Source organism: Haliotis asinina, chromosome 11 (genome assembly GCF_037392515.1).
Source record: "Haliotis asinina isolate JCU_RB_2024 chromosome 11, JCU_Hal_asi_v2, whole genome shotgun sequence".
Classification (NCBI taxonomy): Eukaryota; Metazoa; Mollusca; class Gastropoda; order Lepetellida; family Haliotidae; genus Haliotis; species Haliotis asinina.
The window spans coordinates 31,805,755-31,820,004 of record NC_090290.1 but is presented as its reverse complement, the minus strand read 5'-3'; the positions used below and the strand labels follow the sequence as shown (position 1 = coordinate 31,820,004).

Genomic DNA, 14,250 nt, shown 5'->3' with positions numbered 1-14,250 from the left:
GTATCGTCATTTGCGTTTTATAAATGTTACAATCATCGCTTTTATTTACAACTTTGGAGACATTTTACATATGGAAGAAAAATGGCTAAGCCTACTGGTAAAACATGTTTCTATGGTATTCCACAGTCGTGATGCTGGACTGCCGACAAAGCTTGAATATTGCTACAAGCAGTTATCGGTATCCTCATTATCATTGCCAGATTGTTGTAATGATCCTGCAATGACAATATTAACACACACTTTAATGTCATTGGCATCAATCGTATCACATTATTGAGAATATCATCATGTTATTTCATGACAATATTAACATGCATGTATTTTTCCAAGCCTGTTAAAAGCAGTAGTTGTCATGAAGCTGTAACTCGAGACCTGCTGTGGCCGATGGTCAAGATGAGGGGAACGGCCTCCTTGAACCATCTGAATCAGATGTGTGATGCAGTCTTTGTGTTACACATCAAAGTTAATCTCAATGAACAACCAAACCGTACGAAATCAGTGTCGAGATCACATCGTAAAGATGACATAAAACCCAGAATGGGTCATGCACTACATATTCTCAAATGCCAACGTAAGTGATTATGTCATTGTATTCATTCCGATCACACAATCAGTGGACACTCCGACTGATAACTCAATCGTCAGTTAGCGGCAACGTCAGCACCCGGATACCAACCCTCTGATAATTCTGCTTAATGTGTTAATTTCACACTTATATTTCCTGCCATGGCTATCTGCTGCACCTTCCGGTATCCAGTAGTTCAAGACGTCTTAACGATCTTCCGGGAAACAATAAATTTCACAGGGCCAGCTTCACACTTCAGTCACGACTGTCTTAAGTATCATAGTGTAAGTGGATATATTGCACCCCTAGCCCCAAGTCGCTCGACACTCGCCACATGACACCTTTGTCTAGCAGAGCTTGCGACCGCCCAAATATAGTTGACGCAATGGTAATGAGGGCAAATACATATACCATGTAGAAGCAATACATACATCTCCCACTATCCTTGACCTTGAGTAAGAAACCACGAGATCACATATACGGCATGATTACCCCGAGCAACGTTTCTACAGGCTCTAAGCAAAATACGAAGGGCTCATGTTAAAATTATTATGTGAAACATACTATGCTGCCCCTTATCAGTTTAAATTGTCACTTGCTTTGCTTACGTTCAACATGACGTAGAGGCATAGTTTAACTAACCAAGCCGTCCGTGCCGCTTTAATGTCCTATTTCTGAATTTAACCCTCAAAGAGTGCCAACAACGACATGAAGCCAGATGGAAGAGAATCAATTTATGTAAACCGTTCGGATATCAATTTGGCACGGCCGTTGTCCCAATCACCCTTGTGTCAATAGACAACGACTTCAATCTAGCACGGGCGTTGAGCCGTTTACCATGCTGAAAACAGTGGTAAAGCATATGAAACTTTCCTGGTTGGAAACAGTCACATCGCCTTTGCATGCACATACTTAAATTGTTCAAGATGTCTGATCAGCAGGGTGCTTCGCGATTACCGCAAACTTTCGACGCGAAGATATGTTATGAATATTGATAACAGCTAGGAATAATTAATGTAATATGTGTTTGACAGACCTGTTGTAAAAGTCAACTTACTTAAATTGGCGACCCCTAGGACTCCAGCCATTCGAATCAAATCATGATCAAGAATAACAAGTTTTTGTTCCGGAGTTCGCAGCAACTTCAAGCCCCAGTGCCGGTGACAAGTTCCGCGAAAGCAGTATTTGGGGACTTTCACAATAGCTACTGGTGTTCCATTTCCAAACACTGTGGGGGTTACAATGTGGTGGACGTAGTTAGCGTACAGGATGACTGGATGGCTATATCGCATCATTTAGCTGGACATATATCCCAACTTTTGGGTAAGCTGAATCTGTCAACCAATGGTTTTCTAATCCAAGAGCGTCTAGACATTGGTGGTACATCACTGGAAACGTTGTACCATTCATCCACACACGTACAACAAGCCCCTCATATGTGCCTCAAACTACCTGGGTTAACGTCTTACGAGGACGAAGTATTCACATGAATACTTTTTAACCATTTTTCATCACTTGCAAGATGTGGAAAATGTTTCAACATGACATATCGCAGATGCTGGACATAGTGCTGCGCATGAGGCAAATCCTGCCTTTTTAAACCACTCACTACGAACTTTTGGTCATTCTGTAGTCATGGAAAACATCAAAGGTGCCGATACCTAACCAGGTGAGATTTCTCTTCCCCCAGACTAACGCACAATGGCAATACAGAGGCGCCGTCCCTACTGTAGCACCTTAATTACAATGTAATGGCGGGAGAGATCTATTTTACGTCAATAAAGTTAGGTTTCGAAAGGAAACGTTTTATGGGGATTACTAAAGCTTGCTGAAATCACGAGAAAAGGTGTGGCTAAATTCTGAATTGAGCGCATTCATAGTGTGCATTCATTTACACAATAGGTTGGGACGGCGGGCAAGTCAATGTTCAAAACAGCACAAGACTTGAACACTCTGAAAGTCTTTCAAGCTCAATGGCATGGAACATTAGTAGCGTGTGTGACCTCCCCTTGTTTCGATGAATGCCAAAACTCTCCGACGCACTGAAAATGTCAGTCGTCTGATGATGTCACGTGGAATACGCAGCCATTCTTCCTGCAGGGCCTGGATGAGTTCTTGTCGGTTGGCTGGTGGGTGGGGTCGCTGTCGAACACGCCGATCCATGACATCCCAGAGGTGTTCTGTAGGTGATGCGTCTGGTGAACGTGCAAGCCACGCCACACACATACGTTGTTGGCTGCCAGGAGGTTTTGGACGATTCTGGCAACATGGGGTCTGGCGTTGTCATGCTGATAACGGACACCACGTGGCTGTTTTTGGGTGAATGGAAATAGAGATGGACCGAGAATCTGGTCAATGTACTGCTGGGCCCTCAAGTTCCCGTTTATGATTATCAATGGTGTCTCTTGCCCCAGGATCTCTCCCCAAACCATGACACCACCAACACCATAAGGAAACCTGAACATAACAAGCTGCTGTTCGTTCACCCCTTCTGCGATAAACAGGTTGCCGTCCATCAGCCCTGAACATGCAGAAACGACCTTCGTCAGTGAAGATGATCCTCTGCCAGTCGCGTCGTTGCCAACGTCGGACACGTCGAGCCCATCCCGGTATGTGAAGACGATGTTGTACAGTGAGCAGCTTTCCCTGGCATGGTCTGTTGGCTCTAGTTCCATGGCTTCTTAGTCGTCTGGCAACTGTCTGTCGAGTAATGACGTGACCCAGGGCATTCCTCGTTGATGACGTCACTGTCAAGAAGCGATTTCGAAGGTGCAAAGTGCGCAGGTACCGATCTTCATTGGGTGTTGTCGACCTGAGTCTTCCTGTTCTTGGTCGGTCCGATGGCTGCCCCGTCCGTCTGTAACGTTGCATTAAGTTGGTGACTGCAACATGAAAACAACTAAACGTCTTGCAATGTGGGCATGGGTGGTTCACATCTGCATCATCCCCAGCGCTCGCTCGTGTTGTTCTCCTGTCAGACGTGACATGTCTGTGGTGGTTTTTATACATAGTGGATGTCTGACAAGCGTTTTGGGATCACTTTTATACCCTTACTGCACGTGCTTTTGTGACTGCAAAACGGTTTGACTTTTCCCATTTTCATAAAAAAAAACATGCCTTGCACGCTAACCATACTCTGCATACTATATTGTTGCGTTTGGGCCATGTGTTTCGCAATGGTTTTGGTCGTTTTTCAAATTTCACAATTTTCACGTTTGAGAGTTGTAAAGTTTCCTTTGGACGTGAGTTATAGCTACGGTTTCCTGTCTTCAGTCTTCTACACAGATAGCAGTGAGAAACGATCATCGTCCTTGAGGAACGATTACACGCTTGTCATTACAATCAAGGAGTCTTGACTATCCGATCTTGTCTGGCTTGGTTCGAGAAATAGAACACTGAAAACTAGTTCAAAAGAAGAATCCACTTTTAAAGAGGTAACTATAATCAAGTATTACATACAATAACTGGTAATTATGAATGAACATAAACGTAAAAGTCAGGGCGAGAATTGAACTTCAGTAACCAATGCCTCCCAAAAGAGGCGACTAACAGGATCGGGTGGTTAAGCTTGCTGACCTGGTTGAGACATATCATCGTATCCCGATTGCGTAGAGCGATGCTCATATTGCTCACTTGATTGTTTGATCAAGACTCGATAATTTACAAACCGATGCCCAAAAGCTGCTGCGACATTAGATAACAGACAAGAATGATATACGACAGTAACTGAAAGGTAAAAAGGATAAACTAGAAACTGTAAGTAACAATGATTGAATAACAATAAGGTTATCACAGAATAAGGTAATTGGAACACAGTGTGATTAAATGGGTTTCAATTGGTTACTATGAATGCTAAGAATAGGTAGTAAGAGCGGACTGACGTTCTTGCAATAACGCCCTTAAACCAGTCGAAGTTTGTAGGACAAGGAATATAGCCGCCAACAGAACCATGGATGCAATGTTCAACCAGCACAGGACTTGTGTTGATTACACAATGGTGATGTCAGTGCATCTTATCAGTTCATAATCCGTTGTCAAACTTATGACTCACTCACACATTCTCACCATATTGGCCATACCACACGCGATAACCAGAAACCAACAGTGGTCATACCGAATTGCCATCTGTGGTCAAAACAAAACATATGGGTGTGAAAATCGTAATCTCATGGAAATCGAAATGATTTTATGCTAATGTTTTGACAAGCATTTCCCGGACTTGACGCCGTATTCAGGTCGACTTCACTGCTGTACAAAATAAAGCACAAACAGTTTTCCAAAAGTAGTATGCAAGCAATGCCTGTTTGACCTGCCGTCAACGTTCAACAAAAATGACTAGTTTCCTTACAACTATACACAATTCGGGTTGTTAAAAAGCGAAATGGTACTTCTAATGAGGGATATTATTGAGGCAAGGTTTTGAAACTTACTCACTGTATGACATTTCATCGTTGCGACGAGGTCACTAGGAACTTATTTACTCGGTGTATGAATGAAATGAAAGATGAGTCAGCCCAATGAACACTGGCAGGACATAGAATACAAAATTGGATAGATTATAAGAAAAAATAAACTGCGACATTTGGATATGCAGAAACTATATAGTCTAACCCACATGGAAGGTACTGTACCTTCGTGAATGTCTGAGTTAATATTCCCGTGGTAGTTTACAAGACTGATTTACATTATTTTCAGATTCAACGAACTAACGCACTGTTTTGTGATGGAATAAGAAAGCATTACACATATCCTTGTCTGAATCTTTCCCTTTCATGGAAAGTGTGGATGTTCTACACAGTTAATGTAGGTGCAGCCAGCTGGACGCGGTCGCGCACATCACCAGCAGGACGTGCGCCATGTTGAGCAAGTGTAAAACATGGTGAACGACAACATTTGTGACAGTTGACCTTGCAAAACATGTAAACTCCTATCTAAAGCATGCTACATAATCTGCATAGTCCCCCCGACCCCATGGCGCGTGACATTAGCACTTGCCGCCAGGCGTCGGTTGCAGTAGGGTCATCATTTCCAAGATTAGAAATTCTCTAGGATAATCGAGTAACACACGGTTAATGATGGTAGCCGGAGCCCCCGAGATTCATTAATGAGATAATATGCGACATATTACGAAAATGTCATTAGATGGTGATTTATCGTATATGAAATGACGTTTATCACTTCATTAATTTTCAGCCAAAGCCTGCTGTGGGAGAATGGCGGCTGTGATCACATCTTGATATTTATCATGTGTTGTCATTACAAAAAGTATTCTACACCGTTCATCAGCGTAGGAGGTCCTTGTACACTGCACAAATAACATTTGCCTGGTGAGATGGTGGATGATGGTTTTATTGTATGTGACTATCATTGCGAGAATGTAGCCATAGTTTTCTGATTCTGTTACATAGATATTTACTTACAGGATTAGCTGTGCTGCAATACCTTGATCATATGTGCACGCTATATGTGTATTGCATAAAATGAAAACGATTGTCTTTTTAATTTCAACTGATTGGTGTCAGCCAACTGACATATCGCCCAATCTATCATCAATTCTATTAATCAAACTGGGAAGTTACAAGAACAAGAGAAACCAAAGACAGATAGGTGGGCATGTGTTAACCAGAGGTATCCTGAAGACATTCTTAATCATTGCATCACGTTACATTCCCTATTGACGAACTCCTGACTAAAATTGCGGAGCACAGCGCGAGCTGCTAGCACCATAGTCAGCAGATAATTGGTGATAGCACCACAGTCAGCAGATAACTGAACAGTGATGATTGAGCCTCCACAACATTTGTGAGATTTAGATGGAGAAAAAGGTTACATCACTCTCAACCTACGATGGAAGTGATGTTTTTGCCATCAATAATGTGTGAACATGTGCCGTCCTTTCTGGGAACCTAGGTGTTTATCTTGATCAAACTCATGCCGTACTTCTCTATGACTGAGGCTGCAGTAGCAAGAAGAGAGACTCAAGCGAGAAAATTTCAAATTGAACGTGCTGGTTGTTCTGATTATCGTGTCATATTGGTTCGTGACTTAACATAATGAATCACGGTTTGTTTGCAAAAGTGACCGGCTTGAATTTCACCGCTATCTGCAGTCTGCACACCACTGCACATGCACAGCTCACCAAACTGGTCTCCTGGGTTGTTGCACTTTACTTCATTGAAGGACAATACCCCTTCTTTAACCGTAAACGGCCATCTAGCCTTCTACGCCTGATGATTTTCAAAGAAAGGGGGAAGTCGACATTCAATACGATTTGTGCATATATGCGTTAAATTTAATCTTAAAAACGGCGTCTGACACATGAGAAGGACCTTGTTTTGCAATGGCGTTTTCCTCCTGTATGTGCAATCTGCTGACTATGTTAAAAACCTACCTGTGACACTGATATTAGTCTGTCTCACCGTCCCCAAACCACAGCATTCCCCACTGCCACAACCCCGCTGCAATGCTAAAGCCCTGAATGACGTCTACACTCCCACAGATTCAGGATTTCTGGTCTCCCTTGGGCTCTCTCCCACTTTAAATGTATTTATTTGTTACTATCAAAATTATACACACTGAGAGCCTAAGCGCGAGTCTACCCAGACATCTACATACGCCTCTGTTTACACTCGAGGACTGAAGCAGGAAAGAGTTATGATGTTGTAATGGTCCACACGGAGATCAAACAAAGGGGTCGTCCCTGGACAGTTGTCTACTTAAGCCGTTTTGTACAGCGATAAATTCAACAATTACATAATTACTAGCACTCTGTAACTCGAAATATAACTTCTGATGACGAAAATTCGATGCTATTGTCATGATAATTACTTTAATCACTAATAATATCGCCGGATAGTGAACCACGGAGACAAAACGGGTGGCCTGATTCATCTCAACTTTGAATCCTTCATACAGAAAAGTAGTTATCCGAAGACTGTGTCATCTATTGAACTACAACATGAATTAACACAATTGTACATATCCACGTCCACAAGGGTCGGTCTTGCTTTTAAGACAGTTACGAAGCCATATACAGGGAGCCTATGAATTTCTGTGTCATATTCAATAATTATTCTCTTATTTCTATTACAGGAGACATCGTTTCATAGCAATATCTCGACAGAGATCTTCGTGAATTCGGAGGGTCGTCGTCTATTGAGGCGTCGAGGAGACAGCGGTTTATGCATGGCTAACGTGGTTTGTCTGGTCGTGAGAGAGAACCTTTCACCCAGATCCCATGCCCCACCATTGCGTGGATGATATACGTAAAACATATAACGTCTGAGCATTGTGCGAACGTGAGAGAAGCAGGAAACAAAAAAGGGAGAGGAAGAGGGGTAGGGTAGAAAGATGGGGTAGGCACAGAGAATGACACGGGTGTTTTCCGTAAAGTCTAAGAGTGTTTTGTAACACATTTATCCTTCCACCACTAGTTCTAACGAAGTAGAAGGAGCTACTGATGTTTTCGACGAGATAGCAAGAGTTGTCACATGGACGAACTGTTCTATCTCGGTCAGAAACTATGTGTATACATCATGCAAAGAAATATCATTTCGTGACGTGTATACATGAAACTATATGTTATTTAACCTTTGAGGCGCTGTTGTGCTTGCAGTTTGTTCTGGGCCAGGAATTTTACATTTTAAACAAATACAGGTGCCATTTAAGGTCATAAAGCCAGAGAAATCCTATATCAGTTATTATGCCAAATCGTGCGGATCCCTTGATTCTACTACTGCTGCTTTGAGAATCGCAATACTTCTCCATTACGTAATGGAAAGGGCAAACATAACACAATGGTAAGAGTTCGCGTGTAAGAGTGGAGTACGATTCCCAACACATGATGTCGAAGTAAAGCCACATTTGGGTGTCACTGCTGCGGTATTGCTGGAACATGACAAACATGTCGTAAAAACTGCGAACATGTAGATGATGTATTCAACCTTACCTGTGTGGAAAAGCATGTGTTGGTTGTGCTAGTTCAGTGGATTAATTGTACAAAACTCAACCACAGCTGGATGTGCCGATACCTGCCTGAATACTTAAGACTGTGTCAAAGGACCACAACATGTCCGGAGAGCTGTCAGTTATGGGATATTGACATGTCGACTAGCTGGCCGCTCAGCGTGTGGACACTGCTCTCGAAAAGCCTTAGCAGTGTATGCTATATGTCCTGAACATGAATACTGAAAGCAACAAGAGCAGTAAATCATCTGTATGGAACTGTTTGCTTAAATAATAGATGTCCAACATGCGCTGATGTGCCCAAGACGTCGCATGGGTGCTCTCTGTAGGATGTATGTATACTGTAAGTCGGAATTGACCTTTCCAGCTAGAAATCCGAGTATGGACATCATGAATGATTAATAAGTGAAATAGACTCCGTATCTCGGCCACTGATCCACCAAATGCTTTAGTCCAGCTGTTCACAACACTAAATCTATCAATATGAACAAACACAAGACAGACGAGATATTAAGAGAAAGTATGTGTTACAGTAACACCAACCATATTATGGTAATATTGTTGAAGATAATAAGGGACGGTGTCTGCCTCTCTCTAATCTTGAATCATTATGTTTTCTTCACACACTATGAGGTGTAATCGACTGGAGTGAACACTTGTACCTGCTTTAAGTGCTGCCCGAGATGACATGGCATGTTTGATAGGAAACACATTACATTTCTATAAAAATACACCAGAATGCATAATAGGAAGTAATCAAACTTATATGCGTGTCTTTGTTCTGATTGATATTTGTTTCCGTGTGTAATCAGAGTGTAGACGAGGGACAGGGTGTGCCTGGTAAGCCCGGAAGCTGCCAGGGAGGGACAGCGGGAAGCCACTGCGGCAGACCCATCTCGCCTGCAGTGACGTAACCTGGGTGATGATGTAACCCAGAGGAACCGAAAAACGATTTCAGATGTGTGGTTGTCATTAATGACAGTGCATTGCGGCACCATACAACATTACACCTGGACGATAGGTACAGCTCTACACTCTCTCTCTCTTCTCTCTCTCTCCCTAAACTTCCATGATTTTCTATCACACTGTCACACTTCAAGGATAGTTCGTACATGGTACAGTGTACCACATGGTTGGCAAACCTTCACAACACCATGACATCATACGTTATGCACTACACAGTCACATCCTATTACTGAGCTAAATTAGAATTACACTTTCACATTACAATGTACAGCATACATCACTCCAACCTTTCCACAGATACTTGTCACTGGGGCATTGATATTCATCACCTTCACATATACAAATTGTGGATGTGTGAATGACTCTTTCATGCCATGACTTACATCTATCTATCTATCTGTCTGTCTATCTAACTATCTATCTATCTGTGAATTATTACAAAAGTAAGACGGGAGTATCGTCTACCGTTTAACATGAAATCCGTCACAAATAACATTATGTTTACAAATTGGCCATGTTGAGTGTTCTAGATTAACATTAAACCATCCCCCCGTTTCAATGGGTAATCCGCGATTAGTAGTTCTTAATGTTTTTAACAGATACGAAATTTTGATAAAAGGTCTAAAAGATAAGGTTCTCAGGTGAGTGAGGTCGGGGTGCGGCACTCCAGTCAGTCACTGGTAAACTAATCTGACAAATTTCCTAATTAATTTCAATCAGTATTGCAAGAATCAACAGAGGCAATACAGATGATATAACTGACAGGGTACAGAAACTGTATACAATATTTTCCAGCTTAATATGAAAAAGAGGATGCGAGTATGTTATCATCACTATTATTATTTTTCCTATGAGAGACATATTTAGCGTTGGGTTGTTTATATACATACTTCAGAATGGACAGTGTAACTGAAGATGGATTTGTATCTCTGCATTAGATAGGCACTTTTGTCAAACAAAACTTAACCTCTTTTTGTTGCGAGTTAACACGCACGACTGTTGCGTTTCGCCTTCCAGTCGCCATGTTGTATTACTTCACAGGTTGTGATTTATGGTCTATATGTCATATCTCCTGAGTTGATTAACACTGGTTAACTCAACTCAGTCCTGTTTATAAGAAAAGTGGTTGCATCGATTGACTCTGATCAGACATACGCCAGCAAATAGACCGTGTAATGCATGGATCATCACGCAGACATCATAATGGACACGTTGCGGCAGTTCGGTTGTGTCATCTCAGTAGCCACATCATACTTAAGTTTCATGTTAGTAAATAATAGCGATTCATGCTCTTAGACGTAACACCTTTTTGGAATAAACAAATCTTGACTAACTGACCCAGTTTAGTTTTACGCCACTTTTAGCAAATTTCCAGCAAAATCACGACGAGGAACACTAGAAATAGGCTTCACACATTGTACCCATGTGGGGATTTGAACCCATGTGGGTCTTCGGCGTGACGAGCAAACCCTTAAACCACTCGGCTACCCCAACATTTTCTTTAGTGTGCTGTGTAAGCTATACATTACTGTGCACATCCGCATCCAGAGCACAGGCTCAGAAAACACACGTTTATATCACAGCGAAACAGAAGAAACAAAAGTACATCTCAAAAAGCACAACCTTAAGCAAACATTTCTTCACGGGGCATACATTATATTTCCCTATGAAGAAGGTAGGCAGTACTTGGCAGCAATATGACGGCCTCTAATGTATCAGTATGGTAGAGTCCAACAAGATGGGGAGGACGGTATAAACACTGCCAGTAGTTTGGTAAAAGGGTTTTAAGGAGAACCAGGTTCACGTGTGTTGTTGAATGCACTGGGCCCACACCAGTGTATGGCGACTTCCACGTCGAATGTCATTGTGACGTCGCTTCCAAAACGTCTCCGATGAAACTATTGATACGTCCAAGGCGACACGAGGATGAGGAGAGATGTTTATAGTCGAGTTAGGGGAAGTTATAATTTACTGGTAAAATGTGTTCATCTTCTCAAGCTAAGGGAAACAGGTTCAGTGGGAATATGTAGCGATAATACAGTTTCCTCTTTAGTCTTATAGCCTTGTTTAACGAAGGCAGTGGGGTGTGTCCTTGTGTCACCCCTAGGTGTTTTACATAGTACTTAAATAAACACCACTGAGAAATCTAAATCAAGCAAGTTGAAGCACAATGTTTTCATTGCATCCCTTGCACTGAACTAGATTGAAGTTGGATGTCAATGCAGATAATATTCAAACAATGGTGTTACATCACAATGACGTCACTAAAGTCAGCAGTGAAGGACAAACAGATATGTATCAGAAACAGCATGCATTTTCCATAACAAATAATGGAATGAAAGTATGTATTTAACGCCGATCACATATCAGTTGTCATCCATGAACAAATACAGTATGTTTCCTAGTTCCTCAAGACAGCTCAGCAAAGATGTAGGCTGTTGGTATCATACATACATAACACCTCGTTCTGGTCTCCCTTAACCTGGATTACACGAAGCACTTTAACACACACGTACATGTCCTTGGTCAACGAGTGCTTTTCTTCTAGGACAAAGGAATTTTTCGATATTCCTAATCAAAAACTAACGTGTGCTGCGCCCATAGCAAATGATGAAAGGTTTGGGTGCTAAAATCTTTGACCACATAACAAACACTAATGTTTTACACTTTAAAGCCTGCATACAATGTGCTCAATGTGCAAACCACAGGTCCGTGGATTGCTCACTTCCGTGGACCAACAGCTCGAAAGTAAAAAAAGATAAACTTACCGGTCGCCATAGCAACAAAGGGAACCTGTTGGCAACCAGGGCCGACACAGTCAGGTGGAGCACAGGTAACAAAAATCCCAAAAGTATCGCGACGAGGGACCTTATAGGCATCATTGCGTATATCATGAATATGACATACACGGTCTGCCACACTCCATCTGCAAGATTCTTCTTTGGGCGTGAGCGGTCAGGTATATCCAATCCAAAATCCAGGGGCAGAGATGAGATTGCAAAGCAAATTAATAACAGGAGCACAACGTAGCACACAACGGGGAAGTGAATCTCCTTCATACAGCGGGTATTAATCAGTATCAGCAAACCCAGGAACACTGCAAACTGTACAGTGAGGTACAGTGCCTCCACAGTCACATATTTTGCATAGGAGAAATCCAGGATAGCTAAGCATAACGAAAGGAGTATGAACAGCACCAACAAATACCCCAGGGCAGATTGTTGAAGCTTGTAAACGTATCTTCCATATAGATGCTCCAACTCGTCACAATGGAAGTGATAACGACTGAAGAGGCGCCGGACTCTCGGTCGCCGAGATGTCTTCAGCATGGGGGTGTTCTCCATTTTGAAGTTTATTCCTTAGAAACATACAACACTATAATGAATCCTGTAGCTGTGAGTCAGACATGGCCCAGGTCAGTACAAACGTGGGCTGTCTATCATGGCCCTCTCAAAGTTTCTTGAAGTAATCCAAATCGAGCCTACGAACTCCACCGCGCACGGAGACAGTAACTCGCAGATGTAGTTCCCCGAGAGAGAATGCTAGTCCGAAAATCACAACTGTAATCTTCTTTCTAGTATCCCGCGCACTCGACCAACACATATGTCACTGACTAGCGATGTTCGCAAAGAGAGCAGACGATACATTTGAGCTGAGCAGACGACAGATGGATAGAGAGAAAAGCCGAGAGAGCGTCACCGTGTGAACGTGCAACAGGCCTTTCGTTTGCAGACTGGACTTGTTGTGATGGTGGATTCACTGGAACTACTGTTAGGTAGATCGAAAGCTACTCACACCGCTCTCCATTGTGCAGGGGCACGCCAGGCTTCGATACAGATATGCTCAACTCTCTTCCACCACAGTCAGGGCCCAGAAGCACAGGGGGCCCAAAATAGACATGGGTGACGTCACACGTGAGAGTTTCCCTCTCTGTCTCCCTCCCACCGGTTAAGACCACGACCCTGGAGCAAACTGTGAATACCTGTGCCGGGGATGCACGGCGGAGGAGTAGCTTTGTGGGGGAGAACGTCCCACTTTACAACTTAATTAGCCCTCATTACAAAGCCACAGGCCATGGACAACCCCTTTGAAAGTGTAATGATGGTCGTCCTTCACTTTCGACGGTCTCTACATCTGCTTTGATTACGTACCTCGCTGCAAGAGCAGTGAGATAGAATTACCAGTTTTGTGGCAACACAGCCGCAATTTTCCGACTGGTCTTCGGCTTAAAGCGAGGGTATTGATCATAATGAGCTTCTGAACAATTCTAACTTTTTCTTCAATCAGCTCGATCAACGGTGACTAGGCAAGTATAAAAACATGGATCTGTGTGGTCGATTAAGCAGGGATGTTTCTGATTTCCGATCCACTGATGTTAAGTCTTGAAAGTGATGGCGATGCTTTCTCATATGCGAGTGTTTCGGAGTGGTACAGTTTGTTGGATAAGGGTGTGCTATGTCAAGCTTTTTGAAGCATACGACAGGGATTGTGTGAGATGAGTAGCCAGGTGTGGGTGTAACTGATGGGTCGGGTGTGGGTGTTACTGAGGGGTCGGGTATAGGTAATACTGAGAGGTCGGGTGTATGTAATATTGAGGGCACAGATTTGGTGATACTATGGGTCCGAGTGTGGGTGGTACTGTAGGTGGGGTATAGGTGATATTGAGTGTGAGTGTCCGGGTATGGGCGATAGTGTGGGTGGGGTATAGGTAATATTGAGTGTCCGGGTGTGGGTGATACAGATGGGACGGAACA

General features: G+C 42.8%; 1 protein-coding gene across 1 annotated transcript in view; it reads right to left on the bottom strand.

The window, feature by feature from the left end:
* Positions 1–13,338, bottom strand: part of LOC137255951 (adenylate cyclase type 1-like) — a 90,097-nt gene extending 76,759 nt beyond the window's left edge. Inside the window, exon 1 of the mRNA XM_067793560.1 lies at positions 12,265–13,338. Coding sequence (XP_067649661.1) covers positions 12,265–12,840 — 576 coding nt within the window. The 5' untranslated portion in view covers positions 12,841–13,338. The remainder of the gene's footprint in view (positions 1–12,264) is intronic.
* Positions 13,339–14,250: the final 912 nt, after the last annotated feature.